At 42.5% G+C, this 21,256-nt stretch overlaps 1 protein-coding gene across 8 annotated transcripts in view; it reads right to left on the reverse strand.

Moving 5' to 3' along the window:
* The window catches only part of LOC135364554 (acyl-coenzyme A synthetase ACSM3, mitochondrial-like), a 30,320-nt gene that overhangs the window by 1,061 nt on the left and 8,003 nt on the right, over positions 1–21,256 (reverse strand). For 2 of the 8 annotated variants that reach the window (XM_064592728.1, XM_064592729.1), the window contains exons 2-5: positions 11,772–11,852; positions 11,116–11,333; positions 4,094–4,221; positions 1,935–2,092 (exon numbers count right to left, since the gene is read on the reverse strand). In XM_064592728.1, the coding sequence (XP_064448798.1) occupies positions 1,935–2,092; positions 4,094–4,221; positions 11,116–11,333; positions 11,772–11,852 (585 nt within the window). Of the gene's footprint in view, positions 1–72; positions 236–1,410; positions 2,093–2,923; positions 3,112–4,093; positions 4,222–11,115; positions 11,334–11,771; positions 11,853–21,256 lie in introns of those variants that run through there. The other 6 variants (XM_064592730.1, XM_064592732.1, XM_064592734.1 and 3 more) reach the window with 6 other exon arrangements.

The raw sequence follows: 21,256 nt of genomic DNA on the forward strand, positions 1-21,256 counted from the left end.
AAAGAACAAAAATGCTGCAATGTGAGCACTCCTTATGCTCTTAAAATCAATGTCCAACACTCCCCTCCTCACCCTCCCCATAGTGAGGAAACTGAGGCAGCCAGGGATTTGGCAAAGAAGACACAGTGGTTTCTGAGGGTTTTGCTGATTACATCTGACCAAACTCCTTTTTCCGAAGGTCACTTCTTTTAATCTCGCCAGTGACGGTTTCGGGCAGCTCTGAGACAAATTCCATCTGGTCAAGGATAAAGCAAACCCATCCCAACTTAGTCCTGCTGTCATTTCTTACCAATGCCCCAGGCTCCTCCTCTGCCCCTGCACAGTCCCCCAGACGGGCTGGCACCATGTGGTGGCCCCAGTAGGCTCCACCAAGGCATGTCAGGGTGTCCCCTGACCCGGGAAGTTGGATGCAGCCCTGTGATGTGCTCTGACCAGTGAGATGTGAGTGGGAGTGAGGCGTGCCACCTCGAACAGAACACTTGAGACCACTGGGTCTGGCATCCACTCTGTCCATCTCTTCTAGCACCCGGCAGTTACCTATGGTGGGTGCTCCTTTATCCTGGTCCCAGGAAGACCATGCGGACATGTGGCCGGAGCAAGAAAGATACTTCCCTAGTAGGAGCCACTAAGACAGGGGCTACTAGTTCCTCACAGGAACATCAGCCCATCCTAACTGGCCTGCATCCTCCAGTCTACTCTCTAGGAGGCGGCAGAGCCTTACATGTGAAGGACGAACTCCGTTTTCAGATACACTGGGTTTGAGTTCAGCTCTGCCCTTTTCTTCACTCCAACCTCAGGCAATTTACTGTGAGTCTCTGAGCCTCTCCCGTTTCCATTCTGTCAAATGGATGGTTATACCATCTCAGGTTTGGGGGGATTAAATGAAATAACACATGTAGAGCTTTGAGTCCAGCGCCCGGCACACATGTTCAATAAATATTAGCTATCTAGCTTTGGGTAAACACTCAGAAAGCACAGCAATGTATTATTACAAAAGAAAGACACGTTAAATTTTTGACCCATGTATCCTTGCAAACGTGGTTTTTCAACAAGTCAGATAACATGTATATTTATTCACAGCCTGCTTTTGTCTCTTAATAATATATTTTTGTGATGTTTTTTATGTTACAAATAAGAGATCTGCATCATCTTTTTAAATTATAGGACAGCATTAATTACCACGAATAATTTAATCATTTCTCTATTGTTGGACATTTTCATAGTTCTCACATGGCACTGAAAACGAGGTAGAAAAAAAATCTCTCAGAATGTATTTTATGCTACAATAAATATTATTTTGTTACCTTTTGTTTGTTATGTATCTATATATGTATTGGGCTTCAATTTAGAATATATTTCTTACTACAAATAATGTTTTTTAAAAGTGTGGCAGTTGTTGACTTGAATGTCTTTTTTTTTTCTTTTTTTAAAGATTTTCTTTTTATTTATTTGACAGAGAGAGACACAACGAGAGAGGGAACACAAGCAGGGGGAGTGGGAGAGGGAGAAGCAGGCTTCCCGCCGAGCAGGGAGCCCGATGAGAGGCTCGATCCCAGGACCCTGAGATCGTGACCCGAGCCGAAGGCAGACGCTTAACGACTGAGCCACCCAGGTGCCCCGAATGTCTTTTTCAAATTGTGAAAGATTTCAAATATCCTTCTTGGATATTTCTAGGCTCTTGGCTGATTTTTTTCTGTAGGTTTTTTGTCAGCCTTTTTGTTTTCTGACACAGGATAGAGGTTTCCATGATTAAGATGGATCTCCCCTAAACCCCTAAGTTGAATGCTTCTTCAGTAGAGAAAAATGCTCATTCCATGGGCTACGTAAGCTCCACCCCAGCCACCCCAGGAGATTTGGGGCAGCAGAGCCCAGGGCCCACTGGACGGGACCAGGCCCCATCCCTCTGCCCTCACTCACCTTCCTGGGGTACTTACACGGGGCTGGCACTGACTTCACATGCTGCTGTAGCTCCTTGGTGAGCTGGTCCCGGTCATGGGAGAGGAATTCCGGAGTCAGGACAATAAATGCCTTCACCACCTGCAGCGCAGAACCAGAGTGGAGGCTCAGGGGGAGTGGCAACCAAGTGTATAGTCTAAAAAGTAAATGTGTATTAAGTAAATGGAAAAACAAGTTGACAGTTGAGCCTCTGGAAAAGAACAGGACCAGTGTCCATACTTCCAATTTCTACTCTCTGCCTTGGAAAATTACTTCACCTCTCTCAGCCTCCATGTCCTTCTCTGATGTGGGGACAGCACGGCTTCATTCCTCAGGGCATGGCTCTCAAGATTCATCGAGATCATTCATATAAACCATGAAGCTCGTTTAAACTGATTTTTATTCCTATCATTATCATCACCATTTTCCCTATTATTATAGGTAGAGTTCTGTGGGCATTAAATCAATGGTGGTGATTAACTACGTTCCTATTATTCATGTCGCGTCTACAGGGCACAGGGCCTTGTCCAGAGTAGGTGCTCAGCACACAGTGAATCAATGAATGCTTGCTCTGGAGCCAGACTGCTCACATTCCCATTCTGGCTCCACCACTTGACAGCTTTGTGATCAGGCAACTTATTTAATCTCCTTATGCTTGTTTCTTTCCCTGTAAAAAAGGGTCTCAGAGTCCTTAATTAATGAGGTTGCTGTGAGGGGGAAATGAGCCGGCAGGTAGGAAGGGCTCAGAAATTAGGAGACGGGCAGCAGTAGCCCCAGCTGCAAGCCACATTCACAAGCATCATTTTCTGTCCCACATGGTTGAGGCCACACTGCTCTCTGGTGGCCACACAGTGTAAATGCACATGCACACCCCGGGGCCCCCCTCCACCCGAGGTCCAAGGTTGGAGAGACAGGACCAGGAGGAAGGTTTCCCGGCACCTGCCTTGGTGCCCACACACAGACACGATGACCTCTGTGTCCTCCTCACCTCCCTTCGAATTGGGTCCAGGCTGCTCACCAGAGCTGATTCAGCCACAGCCGGGTGTTCGGCCAGGGCATTCTCCACCTCTGCGGGCCCGACGCGGTACCTGCGGGCTCCTTCTTGGCTTCTGAGTGGCTGCCAGGGCCGGGTGACCCAAGCCCTCAAGTCTCATGTTTTGGAGGGTCACCTCGTCCCTTGTCACATAGGATAACTGTCACAGGAAGCCAGATACCTGTGCCCTGGCTCTCTCATGGGCCCCAAACATGAAGAATGGGCACTCCGTGCTGAGAAATACAACACTCACATGCTCCCCAGAGTTTCTCACCTCACTGCCTCTGCTCAGGGAGGAGGGTGAATATTTAGTTCTCCCCGAGCTCTGGGGCTGGGCTCAAGCAGCTTCCCTTGGCATGAAACCTACTAGAAGCCTCAGCCTTTATCTTAAACATTCATGCAAATTCTGCATACTCTTCCCCATCATATTAGCATGTTTTAGAAATTTAAAAGGTAAACACACTCAACTTCCCTGAAATAGCCAAGAGAACTTGTTACTCTGGTATAATGTGTCATTTTTTTTTTTCTTTCCAAATCACGTGAAGATTTAGGGACAACTGACTTGGAGCCAGACAGCTTTGGTAAATCTGGGTTGTACCCAGCACTCTGAAACTTTAGGGAACTTTATTCACTAGTCAGTAACCCAGTTCCTTCATCTGTAAAATGGGCATAACTGCATCTACCTTCTAGCACTGAGAGCTGGGTTATATAAAGCACTGCAGAGTGTGCATCCCCATAGTAAGTGCCCCATAAAGGTTTATGTTGTTGTTATCTATTATTAAAATTTTCAGTGATTGTTGTGTCCCATTAGAGGAGCCAAACATAGAGGAAGCTTCCTCAACAATAAGGGCCTATGTAACGTCTTCCTTCCAAATCCCTTAAATTGCATAATGTCTCATTATGGTTCGCCTTGCAGACCTTCTTGAACTACATTTTGATAGACTTTTCTGGATGCAGGGCTTGGGGGAGGTGCACAGGTATCCCCAGAAAGGGGGCCCATAGACAGAGCTCTGTTCAGAGTCAGCCTGAGCTAACCATCACCAAGCTTGGATGAATGTCAGAACAAGCTAGATCCCATGAGGCATGTGAGGGTGATGCCTCCCGGCTCAGGTCAGCCATACCTACCCAGAGGCATTGATGATGTCATCGTTCCTCCCCAGGAACCAGATGTAGCCCTCTTCATCCATAGTTGCTCTATCTCCAGAGTTGTAAAAGTCCCCACACTCCACTTTGGCTGTCTTTACTGGGTTGTCCTGCAAAGACAACAATACCCCTTTGTTGAAGGCAACGAGTTTAGAGATGATGAGCCACAACCTGGTGCTCAGATCTGGGTCTGGATCCCGCTCCTGGCTCTACTTGGCACCTGGGCAAGTTTTGTAATCTCTCTGAGTCTATTTTCATTATATCCAAGTACTCAATGAACACTACTTGTCAATTAGTGAACAATATTGAGCCAATTTTAAGGATAAGTTTTTAAAGTAACAACTCACTTTTGTGTGGCGCTCTAGTATAATAAAATTTCCACTAGAACATGGACCCTGTGTATTTTATTTATTGTTCTCAGCTTAGCATTCACATAGTGCCTGGATAAATGAGAGGTTCAATACACTTTTGTTAAATGAATTTCCTTCCCAAAATACTACCTCATCTGATCCTCCCAGAAAACCTACAAGGCTTTTATTTTTCTAATTAAACTGTTTATTTTAAGATCATTGTATATTTGCAGGGTACCTGGGTGGCTCATTCAGTTGGGCGGATAACTCTTGATTTCTGCTCAGGTCATAATCTCAGGGTTGTGAGATCGAGCCCTGTGTAGGGCTCTGCACTCAGCATGGAGCCTGCTTGAGATTCTCTGTCTCCCTCCGCCCCTTCCCTAACTAATGCACACATGCATGCATACATGTTCTCTCTCTCTCTCTCAAATAAATAAATAAATCTTTTTTAAAAAGATAATTATATATTTGCATGCAGTTATAAGAAATAACACAGAGAGATCCTGTGTGCCACTTACTCAGTTTTCTCCAATGGTAGCATCTTGCAAAACTACAGTTCAATATCACAACCAGGATACTGACATTGCTACAGTCCACCAATCTCACTTAGATCTCCCAGCAGTTTACTTTTATTTTTTTGTGTGTGTCTACGTGTATTTTATCAAATGTGCATCCACCACCAGAGTCAAGTTACAGAAGACTCCCGTCATCCTGAGGATCTCCTGTGTTGCTCTTTTATATCTACACCCATCTCCCTCATCTTTTCCCTCCCTCCAAATCCCTAAGCCCTCGGCAGGGACTGATCTATTCCCTAGTTTTATAATTTTGTCACTTTAAGAGTGTTACATAAATGGAATCCTAGAGTATGTAACCTTTTGGGACTAGCTCTGTTTTTATTTTTTTCACTCAGTATAATTTTCTGGAAATTCGTCCAGCTTCTTATGTTCATCAATACTTTGTTCTCTTTACTGCTAAATGGTACTTCATGTTATGGATGAACCCCAGTTTGGGTGTCAACCCATTGAAGGGCATCTGGGTTGTTTCCAGTTTGGGGCTATTGTGAATAAAGCTGCTCTCAACATTCATGTGCAGGTTTTATGTGAGGCTAGATTTTTATAGGCCATAACAGAAGAAATGAATGCTCAGAGAAGCACAATAACTCACTCAAAGTCACCCAGCTGGTCAGTGGTAGGGTTGGTATTTGAATTTAATTCTTGCTCCACAGCCTTTGTACTCAACCACCAAGTGTTTGCACTCAAACACTCAATGTGTTGAGATCATTCCTCTCATGAAACATGAAATGATTTGAAAAAGGTCCAGGAAAAAAAAATTAAAAAAAAAAAAATTGAATGACATCCCATTTTAGGTTCCCTTCCAATTGTTCTGATTGTATTAAGGAGACCCTCTGACATGTTTTTAAAAGCTCTGGAACTACCAAGAGTAAGTTTCAGGACTGGAGCTTTTAGTGGGAACAGGGTTTAGCTAGAATTCAAGAAAAATTGTTTTGTTTGCATTATAGTTATAGTTATAATTGCCTTCTGTTTTTGGCAAATCATACTGTTTTCCATTTGTGATACTGATTAACTTTTTAAAAAACATATGTTTTATTTTTTTAAAAGATTTTATTTATTTATTTGACAGAGAGAGACACAGCGAGAGAGGGAACACAAGCAAGGGGAGTGGGAGAGGGAGAAGCAGGCTTCCCGTGGAGCAGGGAGCCCGATGCGGTGCTCGATCCCAGGACCCTGGGATCATGACCTGAACCGAAGGCAGATGCTTAACCACTGAGCCACTCAGGTGCCCCCAAAAACAGATGTTTTAAAGTAAAATAATGATTATTGTGTGCATCTGTTCTAACCTATCTGGGGGGCTGCCTGAAGGACAGGTGCAAGGAACTCACTTTATGTAACTCAGAAAAAAGCAGCAGGCCCGGCTCATAGAAGCTACCAGGCAAACTACAAAAGTGAAGTTGCCTGACGTAAGAGATTATGGGTGGAGATATACAATAGACCATCAAGGTCTGGGGGAGATGCTGGAGTGAGTTTTGGGGTTTTTTTTGTTTTTTGTTTTTGAAATTAGGATGTTCAAGACAGCTATATGCATGGGGGAATTAAGACAGCCGTGAACATGCCTGGGCAAGATGCATGCTCAGCAAAGTCCTGAGAAAACCTTAAGCTTTCATCTCAGGCTGATCCCTAGGCTCAGAGCAAGTCCAGCTAAGTGGTGAAGGAGTATCCCAGCACAGAGCCAATCTGCACAGTGGTTGTTCTCTCTTCTTTTTTGGTTGGTGATGTTTTTCTTTGTTCATTTGAGCTCCTGCCCCTCAAGGAAATCTCTGTCAAAACATTAACTGAACACGAGCTAAAGGATCAGAAACCTCAGTAATCACACATGACAAACAATAGTCTTTAAAGAATTTGCAAAAGTACCACAACAAAGGACTACTATAGCCTTCAACAGTCCAAAATCAAAAAACAAAACAATGAAACCCCAGCAACCTCAACCCCCAGGGAAGTGGGAGAATCTGATTTCTAGAGTTCACTCATATGTGGAATTTAAGAAACAAAACAAATGAACATTGGGGAAAAAAGAGGGGAAGGCTAAGAAACTGACTCTTAACTGTAGAGAACAAAGTGATGGTAACCAGAGGGGAGGGGCAGGGGGATGGGTGAAATAGGTGATGGGGATTAAGGAGTGCACTCCTTATGATAAGCACTGGCTGATGTATGTAAGTGATGAATCACTAAATTCTATTCCTGAAACTAATATTGCACTGTATGTTGACTAAGTGGAATTTAAATAAAAACTTGGAAGAAATAATAAGTCAAACGTGTTAAGTGATCAAAAACTAAGAGAAAAAATGAACAAAGAACTAAAAAACAGAAAAAACTATATATGGACAAAAGATATTAAAGAATGATTCTATTTAGAATAGCAACAAAATGAATATAATACTAAGAATAAATTTAGTCAAGAAAGTGAAAGACGTACACTGAAAAATAAAAATTGTTGCTGAAAGAAATGAAAGAAGGTATCAATAAATGGAAAGACATACTGTATTAATTGGAGACTTAATATTTTTTTAAGATTTTATTTATTTATTTATTTATTTGAGAGAGCGAGAATGAGAGAGAGAGAGAGAGAGTGCACATGAGAGGGGGAAGGTCAGAGGGAGAAGCAGACTCCCTGCTGAGCAGGGAGCCTGATGTGGGACTCGATCCCGGGACTCCAGGATCATGACCTGAGCTGAAGGCAGTCGTTTAACCGACTGAGCCACCCAGGCACCCTGGAGACTTAATATTAAGATGACAGTACTACCCAAAGCCATCTTCAGGTTCAATGCACTCCCTATCAAAATCTCAGTGGTATAGAAATATTCATCCTAAAATTCATATGAAATCTTGACGGATCTCAAATAGCCAAGACAATCTTTTAAAGGGAGAAGAAAGTTCTTCTTTCCAGGGAAAAGAGCTTACACTACTGATTTTTAAACTTACTGCAAAACTACACTACTGATTTTTAAACTTACTGCAAAACTATAGATTTCATATGAAATCTTGACAGATCCCAGATAGCCAAGACAATCTTTTAAAGGGAGAAGAAAGTTCTTCTTTCCAGGGAGAAGAGCTTACACTACTGATTTTTAAACTTACTGCAAAACTATACTGGAAATAATCTAAATGTCTATTAAGAAATTGATGGATATACAAAATATGGTACACCCATACAAAACTGGCATTAAAAAAAAAAAGACACATAGATGATTGTAATAAAATAGAGAACCCAGAAAGAAATCCTCACATATATGGTCAATGGATTTTAGGCAAAAATGCCAAGACCATTCAGTGGGAAAAGTCAATCTTTTCAACAAATGGCACTGAGAAACTAGGATGTTCAGATGCAAATGAATGCAGTTACCTTATACACCATATACACAAATTAACTCAAAATGGATCAAAAACCTAAACACAAGAGCTAAAATTCTGAAACTCTTAGAAGAAAACATAGGGGGAAGTCTTCCTGATTTTGGATTTGACAATTATTTATTGACTATGACACCAAAAGCACGGGAAACAAAAGAAAAAAATAGATAAAATGTTCCTCATCAAATTTTTAAAATTTTACTTGAAAGGACACTATCAAAAGAGTGAAAAGACAATGCACTGAATGGGAGAAAATATTTGCAAAGCATATATCTTATGAGGGGTTCATATTCAGAGTATATAAAGAGCTCTTACAAATCAACAACAAAACAAACAACCCAATTTTAAAAATAGGCAAAGGACTTAAATAGACAATTCTCCAGAGAAGGTACACAAATGGCCAATAAGCACATGAAAAGATGCTCAACATCACTAGTCATTAGGGAGATGAAAATCAAAACCACAATGAGACACCACATCACATGCGGTAGAATGACTATTATACACACAAAACAAACAAACAAACCTGAAAATAACAAGGATTAGCAAGGATATGGAGAAACGGGAACACTTGTACATTGCTGATAGAAATATAAAATGGTGCAGCCACTGTGGAAAACATTTTGGCAGTTCCTCAAAAAGTTAAATATAGGGGCGCCAGGGTGGCTCAGTCATTGGGCGTCTGCCTTCGGCTCGGGTCATGATCCCAGGGTCCTGGCATCAAGCCCCACATCGGGCTCCCTGCTCAGCATGGAGCCTGCTTCTCCCTCTCCCACTCCCCCCTGCCTATGTTCCCTCTTTCACTGTCTCGCTGTCTCTCTCTCTCTGTCAAATAAATAAATAAAATCTTTAAAAAAAACGTTAAATATAGAATTACCATAAGATGCAGCAATTCCACTTTCAGGTATATATCCAAAAGAAGTGAAAGCAGGAACTCAAACAGATACTTGCACACCAATGTTCATTGCAGCATTATTCACAGTAGCCAAAAGATGGAAATAATCTAAATGTCTATTAAGAAATTGATGGATATACAAAATATGGTATACCCATACAATACCATTCAGCCTGAAAAAAAAATGACATTTGGTCACATGCTACAACATGGATGAACCTTGAAAACATGTGCTAGGTGAGATAAGCCAGACACAAAAGGCCAAATGTTGTACAATTCCACTTAATAGAGGTACCTAAAATAGGCAAATTCTTAAAGCCAAAAAGTATATTAAAGGTTACCAAATGCTGGGGATATGAGGAGGAGGGGGGAGTTATTGTTTAATGGGAACAGAGTCTCCATTTGGGATGGAAAAAATTTCTGCACATGCATGGTGGTAATTGTACAATGTTGTGATTTACTCAGTGCTGCTGAATTGTATGCTTAAAAATGGTGAAAAGGGTGAATTTTATATATTCTACCTCAGTAAAGAAAAGAAAGGAAAAAAGCAAACAAATCTCAGTGGAGGAGTGACAACATATAGTCAAGAGAGCATGTGAAATGGGGTATATATCTACACAGGTGTGGGCATAGAGGAGGACATCTTTGTAAAATAAAATATGTTACTTCCAATTTAAAACAAAACTGATGTTGCTCTGGACCATCCCAGTTTAATTTAGCCAGAATCTCTATGATTGGATCCAAGAATTATTTTTTTAAATCTCCTCAACTGATTCTAACATACAGGCAGGGTTGAGAACCACTGATCTATATATCTGTTACTCTGTTTATTTCCTCTTTTATCCAAGCCTAAAATCGTGCTACTGTGAATTAAGGCTAGGGCCTGCATTATTTGCTTTTGGTCAATAACGTCACAAAAGGAGCAGCACCACCCACCCCCAAGGCCATAGAGTGAGGCCAACAGGGACACCAATGGTTGTTCCTGTGGAGAAAGGAGACGGGTCTGAGATCAACTTCAAGGTCTGTCCACTCTCCCCTGACCAATCTTGGAAGCTGAGAATTTGCCTGGTCAAGAGTTTCAGGTTTCTTTAGAACCTGTCACAGTTTTATGTAATCCCTGGATTTCTTACGTAGGGTTTGGGAACCAAAAAGATGTGGGTTTGAATCCTAGACCTGCCATTTATTTGACGTGGGGAAAACATACAAAGCTTCCAATTTGCAGTTTCTTCCTCTGTGAAGTGGGGGCACCACTGTCCTCTCTGGAGGCTCAGCAAGGTTAACAGATTTGTGCACAGCCTGTTGGTAAGTGGGACTGTAGGATTTGAACTCAGTCAAAGCTTCCTGCATACTCAACCTCAAGAGATCATTGGACAGGCGCCTGGGTGGCCCAGTCGTTAGGCATCTGCCTTTGGCTCAGGTCATGATCCCAGGATCCTGGGATCAAGTTCCACATCCGGCCCCCTGCTCTGCAGGAGGCCTGCTTCTCCTTCTCCCACTCCCCCTGCTTGTGTTCCCTCTCTCACTGTGTCTCTCTCTGTCAAATAAATAAATAAAATCTGAAAAAAAAAGAGAGAGAGATCATTGGAACCCAAGTCTGGGGTGCTTCTTTCTACCCTGTCAGCACTTAAGTGTCAGATGGTTTTGGACAGGAAAGGATGTGAGAACACACTAGGAGCTTAGAGATTAATTAGAAGAGGCTTCATTGAGTTGGAGTGACTGAAGAGAGGTGTGAAGAAGGCTCGTAGTACAGAGTTGTATCCACCCCCTTAGTACCCACACTGCTCCCTGAAGGGATTTGGGGGGCCTGGAAGTGGGCAGGTGAGGATCACCACTTACTTCATAGCCCATGAAGAGGCCAATGGGCTTGGTGGGCTTCATCCTGATGCCAATGTTGCCTTCAGTGTTGAACGGCAGGCTGTTGCCCTTGTCGTCAATGATCTGGAGCAACAGGCCTGTGGATCCCAACCTGCAGGGCCACCCCAACACGCCGGCCCCACCCACACAGTACCTGACTATTTGTGTGACACTGGTGAGAATAAATGGGGGGAGGAGCCCTGTCAAAAAATAGATTACAGCTGTCAGAAGACTTTGAAGTCAGGAAATGGTGAAACCCAAGTTATGGGTCTCCTGGTCTCACGGATATGCAGACGTGGCAAACGTGTCTTCAAGCTAGAAAACACAGATCAGGGAAAACTAGAAGCACCAGCTGATGGAGAGAGCTGCCAGGGCTCCCTCCAGGTGCTCTGGTCCCATCTGTTGTGTATGAGGCTTCCGGCTGCCAGGCTGAGCAGCATTCATGCCCAGGATACTGCAGTTCTCAACTGAAGCCTCCCCAGGAAATCGGCGGGAAAACAGGAGGAGAGGAAGAAGGACAACAACTGGGGTGGGGGTGGGGTGGAGTGGGCACAGCTGGTTCTGTCACCTGGTGTCCCACAATTGTTCAATCCCAGCTCAGCCCTAACTGCACCCAGCAAATGCCTTTAGGACCAGACCTGGACGTCGAAGGAGGGGATGCCTTTCCCGATGGAACCCGGCTTGATCTTCATTCCACGGAGAGTGACACAACTTACTCCCTATTCATAAAAGAAAGAAAATGGGGTTGGCCAAAGAGTCCAGGCTGATTACAAAGCATTAAGAACCACACACAGCATCCTCACTCATCCATGTCATTCGATGCTATGCAAAGAACCCTTATGGGGAAGCTAGAAGGCCCAGATTCTAGGTGCAAGGCATGGACCCAATTCTGGTCAGCAGATATTCACCACACCTGACATAGACTGGGCCTGTGCGAGCTCCTGGGGCTACCGGGTCCACTGCGAGGGGCCAAAAAAGAAGCAAAGGGGTGAGCCCGGGGCTGTGGGCATGTAACGTGAGGTGTGGAGTACGCACTGTATGTCAGACATGTGTCCGTTTGCTAGAGGAAGGCCATGATATCATTTAACATTGACTCAGGCTGTTAAACAGTGATAGGAACCCTGTCTCAACGACTCAGAGCTGTGCTGAGAATATTCAGATTGTGTTGTCCCCTCTGCTAGGCAACTGCCCCACCCCCATTTATCCTCCTGATGAACTTTATTCCTCCTTTATGGTACTCTAAAATATCTTTCTAAAGCTAAGCTAGACCAGGATTTGAATCTTTTTTTTTTCTTTTTAAGATTTTGTGTGTTTATTTGAGAGAGAGAAAAACGAGAGACAGAGTAGGGGTGGAGGGGGACGGGCAGGGGGAGAGGGAGAAGCAGGCTCCCCAGCTGAGCAGGGAGCCCAATGTGGGGCTCAATCCCAGGACCCTGGGACCACTACCCAAGCCAAAGGCAAATGCTTAACCGACTGAGCCACCCAAGGATTTGAATCTTGACTCCAGCTATGTGCCAATTAATCCCCCTTCATCTTCTCTGTAAAGGGGTAATTATAACACTTAGCTCTCATAGTACCTGTGAGTGTGTGGAAAACTCTTCACACAGTGCCTGGCACACCAAGTTAGCTCCATAAACAGTCACAACTAGCTATTATTCTGGCCCCAAGAAAAGTCAGTTGGGACATTCTCCTTCTGTAGTATTTTTTCCCACACTTCCATTGTAGCCAAGAGAGCATTATACTTCTTTTTAAAAAAATATTTATCCATTTATTTTAGAGAGATAGAAAGAGTGCAAGAGTGCTTGAATGGGGTTTGGGGAGCAGAGGGAGAGAGAGTCTTAAGCAGACTCCCCGCTGAGCATGGAGCCCTATGCAGGGGCTCAATCCCACGACCCATGAGATCACCACCTAAGCTGAAACCAGGAGTCGGAAACTCAACCCACTGAGCCAACCGAGAGCTCCCAATTATCCTTATTTTTGCTTGTCTGTTTCCCTCAGTGAATAACAAGCATCCTGAGAATAGAGACTGCCCCATTCATCTCTACTACCCTAGTATCTAGGGCAACACTTACTTAAAAACAAGAGTAACAGCAAGGTGAGCATGTACAAGAGGTTGGACATTGTAGCCAGAGCTTTATATACTTCCTTTCGTTTCCCTTATCACAACCCAGCGAGACTGGGTTATATTTCCATTTTGGAGACAGAGAAGCAGAGACTCTGGAAGGTTCAGTGCTATGCCAGTGGTCTTGAAGCCTGTAATTGGCAAGCTGAGATTTGAACCGGGGTCTGAGTTCCTGAGAGGGAAAGCTCTTCCTCCTTTGCTATGTTGCTGCTCACAGTACAGGCATGTGGAAAATGTCCCAGAGATGAGTCAGTGGCTATGCAAATACTTTGTGAAATACAGCACCACCTGGGTATGAGGCAGTATTCTGTTGTTGCAAAGAGTTGATACAAAGGAACCTGGATCATGGGTATATTGTAGTTCTCATCCCACCCTCCTCCTTGTCCAAATATAAACTATGAACCATACAAGAACTAACCTAGAGTCTTAATATTTCTTAGGCCTGGAAGCGGACCAATTAACTGATGATTTAAAAGCATATTTTTTTTTGCAAAAAAGTCAAGACGAGTATGTGAATTGAGGCTAAAATAGTCATTTTGCTCCAGCTCCTGAGATGGTAGTCGTCTGTCTGTCAGTTACAGGGATAACAAGGAGGCTGGGGAAAGTGGCCCAGCAACAGAAATGACTTGAGAATTGTGTTGGAAGATACCTGCCCCTGCCCCTACTATCATTAATAACGTTTTTCTGGTTTAAGACATGCCTGATACTCTGAATGTCCTGTCACCTGGCTAGTCAGTGATGCCTTTGGGAGTCACACTGTGTGTGTGTGTATGTGTGTGTGTCTGTGTGTGTGTGTTGGTATATACAGAAAGTCTCTGTTCCCTCCCCCACTCTAGCTAGTGTCCCACAATCAAACCTGTGTGCTGTCCACATGAGCATCCAGAAATGAACTTCTGGGGCCAGCTCCTGGCTGCCTGTGGTTGCCACCCTAGGAAGGAATGAAGTAGGCAGGACTTGCTGATGGTGGGCTCCATGTTACTGGAGAGAACCTCCCATCCCGCCACCCCTCCTGGGCTCCCTAGAGCTAATGATCCCAGGGATGGTAGCACCATGTCCTTACACCCCTTTTCAAAGTTTTGTCCAATAGTTTTCAGGACATTGGCCTCTTGACAAACTGATGAGCTGTGAATTGTCTTTGTGCAAATTGATTTGGGGCAAATTAGCCTAGAACTCTGAAGCCTCCCATTGGCTTCAGGCAATGTGTGAGCAGAGTGGGGCCTCTGCATATACATGGTTCAGCTCGTCTGCTGGGCTCAGTGGCTCAGCACATCCTGACTGATCAAGAAAGTACCATCTACCTACTGTTTCTACCTACTGTTTCTGACTGTCCGTAGACCTCGTAGAGCAGAAGACCTGTCCGTTTTCTCCACTGCTCTTGATCCTCTGGCAGCAGAGAGTGCTCCAGGGTAGGGAACCTGAGACTTAGGGGAAGGCAAAGTGACAAGAGAACTTGCAGTCAGGCCTTGGATGTTCTGCCCCAGGCCCAGAGTGTTAAGAGCTCAGAGCCTCGTCATCTGGATCATTCATGCTTCTGCTTCCTCATGTTCTTAGTTGCCTTTGGGGCAATTTGCTGGTGGTCAAAGCCAACTGGAAGTCACTCACTTCCTGTCAGTTCATGTTAACTCTTCTGGCAAGGGGTGGGTGGTGGCGGTGAGGCTAATGGGTTTGGATCAAAGGTTTGGATCAACTTTGGAAGCTGACATAAAAAGATGGCAAAGATGTATTTATCAGACCTTGTCTTCACACTCTCTGTGGCTATGAGGGGTATTTTATAAACTGTAAGGTGGTAGGGGATAAGATCCCAAGAGCATGTTAGGATGCTAACAGAACTGCATTGCCTTCTCTGAAGGGTAGGGTCATGTGAATTGAAGGGCTTTTGTATTTCTGAGCAGAGAATGCAAGTTAGAGGGTAGAAATGAATTGCCCAGGACATCAAGGAAGACTGGGATGTGTGTAGGAAAGGAGAGAAGGGTTATGGTAGCAGCCCTGAGAGAAAGAATTTCAGAGAGCCAAAAAGTTGGCTGTGAACATCTGTAGTAGGTACATTGCATGATGTAAATCCTCTTCTTCATTTTTCCCCATAACATTTTCTGCTAATAAAAAAACAACCACAAAATAATGATGGATTCCCTGAAGGACGTGGGGAGAAGTGATTGAGGTCTGAGTACCAGGTGGCCTGGGGCTGAGCCGGGTCAGCTCTTGGGGATGAGAGAGGTAGCAGACATCTGGTTCACCTTCTCATCCTCATCACCCTGTCCTGGTACATCAGAGTCAGAGTCAGGGACAGGAGGGCTGAGGGTGTCTTCTTCATTCTTCTGCAGCTTTATCCAAAGTAGGTAAAATGGGCAGATTCTCTGATGCAGTCATTAGCTATGCTTTGGTTGTATTTTTACTGGGTTTGGACAAAGATCATTGACTGAGGAATGTTCAAAAAGTAGCTTAATATGAGCTTTGAAATACAGATGGAAACAGGATCCAAACAGCTTGAGGCTTCATGAATAAAATCAAAACTGTGTTTCAGAGTTAGCTTCATAAGGGTAGCCACAGAACACCTTAATATTTTAATTCTATATTTACGACATGTTACTCTGATTTTTGAAGTAGCCGTTTTAATCTCAGACTCTTTAAAAGATACATAAATGCCCATAAGTTTCAAAGAGCAGATTTCAGGTTAGCTGAAATTAACCTGCAAACATGGGGAAATGCAAAAATAAAACTCTACAGTAAGATAACACTATATATCCATCAGATTGACAAAAATTAAAAACTCTGACAATAACAAATATTGCCAACGTTAGGGAACAATGGGAATTCTCCTCTCCTGCTAATGGGAGCATTTCAATACTTTGGAAAATCGCATGGTAAAATGTCATGTCAGTGTGAACTAGCAATTCGTCTTCCAGAAAAATGCTACAGAAATGCATGCTTATATGCACCAGCGTACATGTACAAGAATTCAATGCAGCATTAATCACTAATAGCCCCAAAATGAAAACTACCCAGTGTCCATTAATGGTAGAACAGATAAAAAACACATCATGTTTTTATACAATGGGATATTATACAGCAATGAAACTTAACTACAGCAACATGCAGCAACATAGACACATCTTAAAAACATAATACTGAAAAAAGAAGCCAAAGATTACAGAGTAATATATGATTACACACATAAAGATCAAAAGCAAGTAAAATATGATAATTTGTTTAGGGGTATTTCCTTAGGAGGTAAACTATAAGGGAAAACAAGGAAAGGAATACCATAAAAGTCAAGACAGTAAATGCCTTTAGGGAAGAAAGAGAGCCATGCTAAGGAGCATCCTACTGAAGAATGAATGGGTCAACCAGGAAATTAAAGAAGAATTAAAAAAATACATGGAAACCAATGAAAATGAAAACACAACTGTTCAAAATCTTTGGGATGCAGCAAAGGCAGTCCTAAGAGGAAAGTATAGAGCAATACAAGCCTTTCTCAAGAAACAAGAAAGGTCTCAAGTACACAACCTAACCCTCCACCTAAAGGAGCTGGAGAAAGAACAGCAAATAAAGCCTAAACCCAGCAGGAGAAGAGAAATCATAAAGATCAGAGCAGAAATCAATGAAATAGAAACTAAAAGAACAGTAGAACAGATCAACGAAACTAGGAGCTGGTTCTTTGAAAGAATTAACAAGATTGATAAACCCCTGGCCAGACTTATCCAAAAGAGAAGAGAAATGACCCAAATCAACAAAATCATGAATGAAAGAGGAGAGATCACAACCAACACCAAAGAAATACAAACAATTATAAGAACATATTATGAGCAACTCTATGCCAGCAAATTAGACAACCTGGAAGAGATGGATGCATTCCTAGAGATGTATCAACTACCAAAACTGAACCAGGATGAAATAGAAAACCTGAACAGACCTATAACCACTAAGGAAATTGAAGCAGTCATCAAAAATCTCCCAAAAAACAAAAGCCCAGGGCCAGATGGCTTCCCAGGGGAATTCTACCAAACATTTCAAGAAGAATTAATACCTATTCTTCTGAAACTGTTCCAAAAAATAGAAACGGAAGGAAAACTTCCAAGCTCATTTTATGAGGCCAGCATTACCTTGATCCCAAAACCAGACAAAGACCCCATCCAAAAGGAGAATTACAGACCAATATCCCTGATGAACATGGATGCAAAAATTCTCACCAAAATACTAGCCAATAGGATCCAACAGTATATTAAAAGGATTATTCACCATGACCAAGTGGGATTTATCCCTGGGCTGCAAGGTTGGTTCAACATCCGCAAATCAATCAATGGGATACGATACATTAACAAAAGAAAGAACAAGAATCATATGATCCTCTCAATAGATGCAGAAAAACCTTTTGACAAAGTACAGCATCCTTTCTTGATCAAAACTCTTCAGAGTATAGGCATAGAGGGTACATACCTCAATATCATAAAAGCCATCTATGAAAAACCTACAGCGAATATCATACTCAATGGGGAAAAACTGAGAGCTTTCCCCCTAAGGTCAGGAACGCGGCAGGGATGTCCACTATCACCACTGCTCTTCAACATAGTATTGGAAGTCCTAGCCACAGCAATCAGACAACAAAAAGAAATCAAAGGCATCCAAATCAGCAAAGAAGAAGTCAAACTCTCACTCTTTGCAGATGATATGATACTTTATGTGGAAAACCCAAAAGACTCCACCCTGAAACTGCTAGAACTCATACAGGAATTCAGTAAAGTGGCAGGATATAAAATCAATGCACAGAAGTCAGTGGCATTCCTATATACCAACAACAACACAGAAGAAAGAGAAATTAAGGAGTCGATCCCATTTACAATTGCACCCAAAACCATAAGATACCTAGGAATAAATCTAACCAAAGAGACAAAGGATCTGTACTCAGAAAACTATAAAATACTCATGAAAGAAATTGAGGAAGACACAAAGAAATGGAAAAACGTTCCATGCTTATGCATTGGAAGAACAAATATTGTGAAGATGTCAATGCTACCTAGAGCAATCTACACATTCAATGCAATCCCCATCAAAATACCATCCACTTTTTTCAAAGAAATGGAACAAATCATCCTAAAATTTGTATGGAACCAGAAAAGACTCCACATAGCCAGAGGAATGTTGAAAAAGAAAAGCAAAGCCGGCGGCATCACAATTCCGGACTTCCAGCTCTATTACAAAGCTGTCATCATCAAGACAGCATGGTACTGGCACAAAAACAGACACATAGATCAATGGAACAGAATAGAGAGCCCAGAAATGGACCCTCAACTCTATGGTCAACTCATCTTTGACAAAGCAGGAAAGAATGGTCCAATGGAACAAAGACAGTCTCTTCAACAAATGGTGTTGGGAAAATTGGATAGCCCCACATGCAGAAGAATGAAACTGGACCATTTCCTTACACCACACACAAAAATAGACTCCAAATGGTTGAAAGACCTCAATGTGAGACAGGAGTCCATCAAAATCCTAAAGGAGAACACAGGCAGCAACCTCTTTGACCTCAGCCGAAGCAACTTCTTCCTAGAAACATCGCCAAAGGCAAGGGAAGCAAGGGCAAAAATGAACTATTGGGAATTCATCAAGATAAAAAGCTTTTGCAAAGCAAAGGAAACAGTCAACAAAACAAAAGACAACCGACAGAATGGGAGAAGATATTTGCAAATGACATATCAGATAAAGGGCTAGTATCCAAAATCTATAAAGAACTCATCAAACTCAACACCCAAAGAACAAAGAATCCAATCAAGAAATGGGCAGAAGACATGAACAGACATTTTTCCAAAGAAGACATCCAAATGGCCAACAGACACATGAAAAAGTGCTCAATATCGCTCGGCATCAGGGAAATCCAAATCAAAACCTCAATGAGATACCACCTCACACCAGTCAGAATGGCTAAAATTAACAAGTCAGGAAACGACAGATGTTGGTGGGGATGCGGAGAAGGGGGCACCCTCCTACACTGTTGGTGGGAATGCAAGCTGGTGCAGCCACTCTGGAAAACAGTATGGAGGTTCCTCAAAAAGTTGAAAATAGAGCTACCCTATGATCCAGCAATTGCACTACTGGGTATTTACCCCAAAGATACAAAAGTAGGGATCCGAAGGGCTACGTGCACCCTGATGTTTATAGCAGCAATGTCCACAATAGCCAAACTGTGGAAAGAGCCAAGATGTCCATCGACAGATGACTGGATAAAGAAGATGTGGTATATATATACAATGGAATATTATGCAGCCATCAAAAGGAATGAGATCTTGCCATTTGCAACGACGTGGATGGAACTGGAGGGTGTTATGCTGAGCGAAATAAGTCAATCAGAGAAAGACATGTATCATATGACCTCACTGATATGAGGAATTCTTAATCTCAGGAAACAAACTGAGGGTTGCTGGAGTGGGGGGTGGGGTGGGAGGGATGGGGTGACTGGGTGATAGACACTGGGGAGGGTATGTGCTCTGGTAAGCGCAGTGAATTGTGCAAGACTGTTGAATCTCAGATCTGTACCTCTGAAACAAATAATGCAATGTATGTTAAGAAAAAAAAAAGAAGAAGATAGCAGGAAGGGAAGAATGAAGGGGGAAATCGGAGGGGGAGACGAACCATGAGAGACGATGGACTCTGAAAAACAAACAGGGTTCTAGAGGGGAGGCAGGTGGGAGGATGGGTTAGCCTGGTGGTGGGTATTGAGGAGGGCACATTCTGCATGGAGCACTGGGTGTTATGCACAAACAATGAATCATGGAACACTTCATCTAGAACTAATGATGTAATGTATGGGGATTAACATAAGAATAAAAAAAATATACATATAAAAAAGAGATTTCCATTTTTTCTATAAAGGGAAGCCTCCTTTTAATTACTTTTAAATATAAATATTATTTATTCAACCTTTCTAATAATAAAACTCTATGTTATATATAGAAAGCTTTGAAAAACTAAGAAAAAGGCCAAAGAAAATTCTTTTCACTCATAATCCCACCATTACTACTCACTTTAACGTTTGGATATATGTCCTTCTCTTATTTCTCTATGTACATATATTATTTTATAAAATTGGAATTACATTCTACCTACTGGCTATCAATCTTGCTTTTTTACTTATGATTTTCACATAGAGGTAAATCTTTTTATGTAACAGAAAAAAATTTTTTAAAGATTTTATTTATTTATTTCACAGAGAGAGACACAGCAAGAGAGGGAACACAAGCAGGGGGAGCGGGAGAGGGAGAAGCAGGCTTCTCACTGAGCAGGGAGCCCGATGTGGGGCTCGATCCCACGACCCTGGGATCATGACCTGAGCGGAAGGCAGACGCTTAACAACTGAGCCACCCAGGCGCCCCTATATAACAGAAAATTTTTTTAATTTCACAGCATGCTACCAAAAGGAAATATCATGATTTATTGAACATATCCACTATTATTGGAAATTTTCTTCATTTCCAATGTTTCATATTAAACATACTTTTTCAGTGAGTAACCTTGTTAACTCTTTAAATGCCATTTTAATTATTTCCTATGAAAAATTATCAAAAGCCAAATTTCTGAGTTAAAGGCTGGGTAATTTTTTTCCTACTCCCTGCTGAGCAGGGAGCCTGAGGCAGGGCTTGATCCCAGGACCCTGGGATCATGACCTGAGCTGCAACCGCTTAACTGACTGAGCCACCCAGGTGCCCCTAATGATTCAACACTTTGATACAACGCTTGGCGCTCATCACAGGTGTATTCGTTAATCCCCATCACATATTTCACTCATCCCCTCCCCTTGGGTAATCATTTGTTTGTTCTCTATAATTAAGATTCTGTTTCTTGTTTTTTAAAAGTTCTAATATTACAAAATTTCTTGAAGGGATAGTGCTTAATATTTTCAAACTTTGACAAGATAACTCAGACACACTGATACCAAAAAAATCTCTTTCTGCCCCATAATATAGAGATTCCAAATAAGAGATTCCAGCATCTCATACACCTATTTGGATT

The sequence above is a fragment of the Mirounga angustirostris genome, unplaced genomic scaffold (assembly GCF_029215605.1).
Source record: "Mirounga angustirostris isolate CCGP_5_RB_7025 unplaced genomic scaffold, mMirAng1.0.hap1 SCAF_5, whole genome shotgun sequence".
Classification (NCBI taxonomy): domain Eukaryota; kingdom Metazoa; phylum Chordata; class Mammalia; order Carnivora; family Phocidae; genus Mirounga; species Mirounga angustirostris.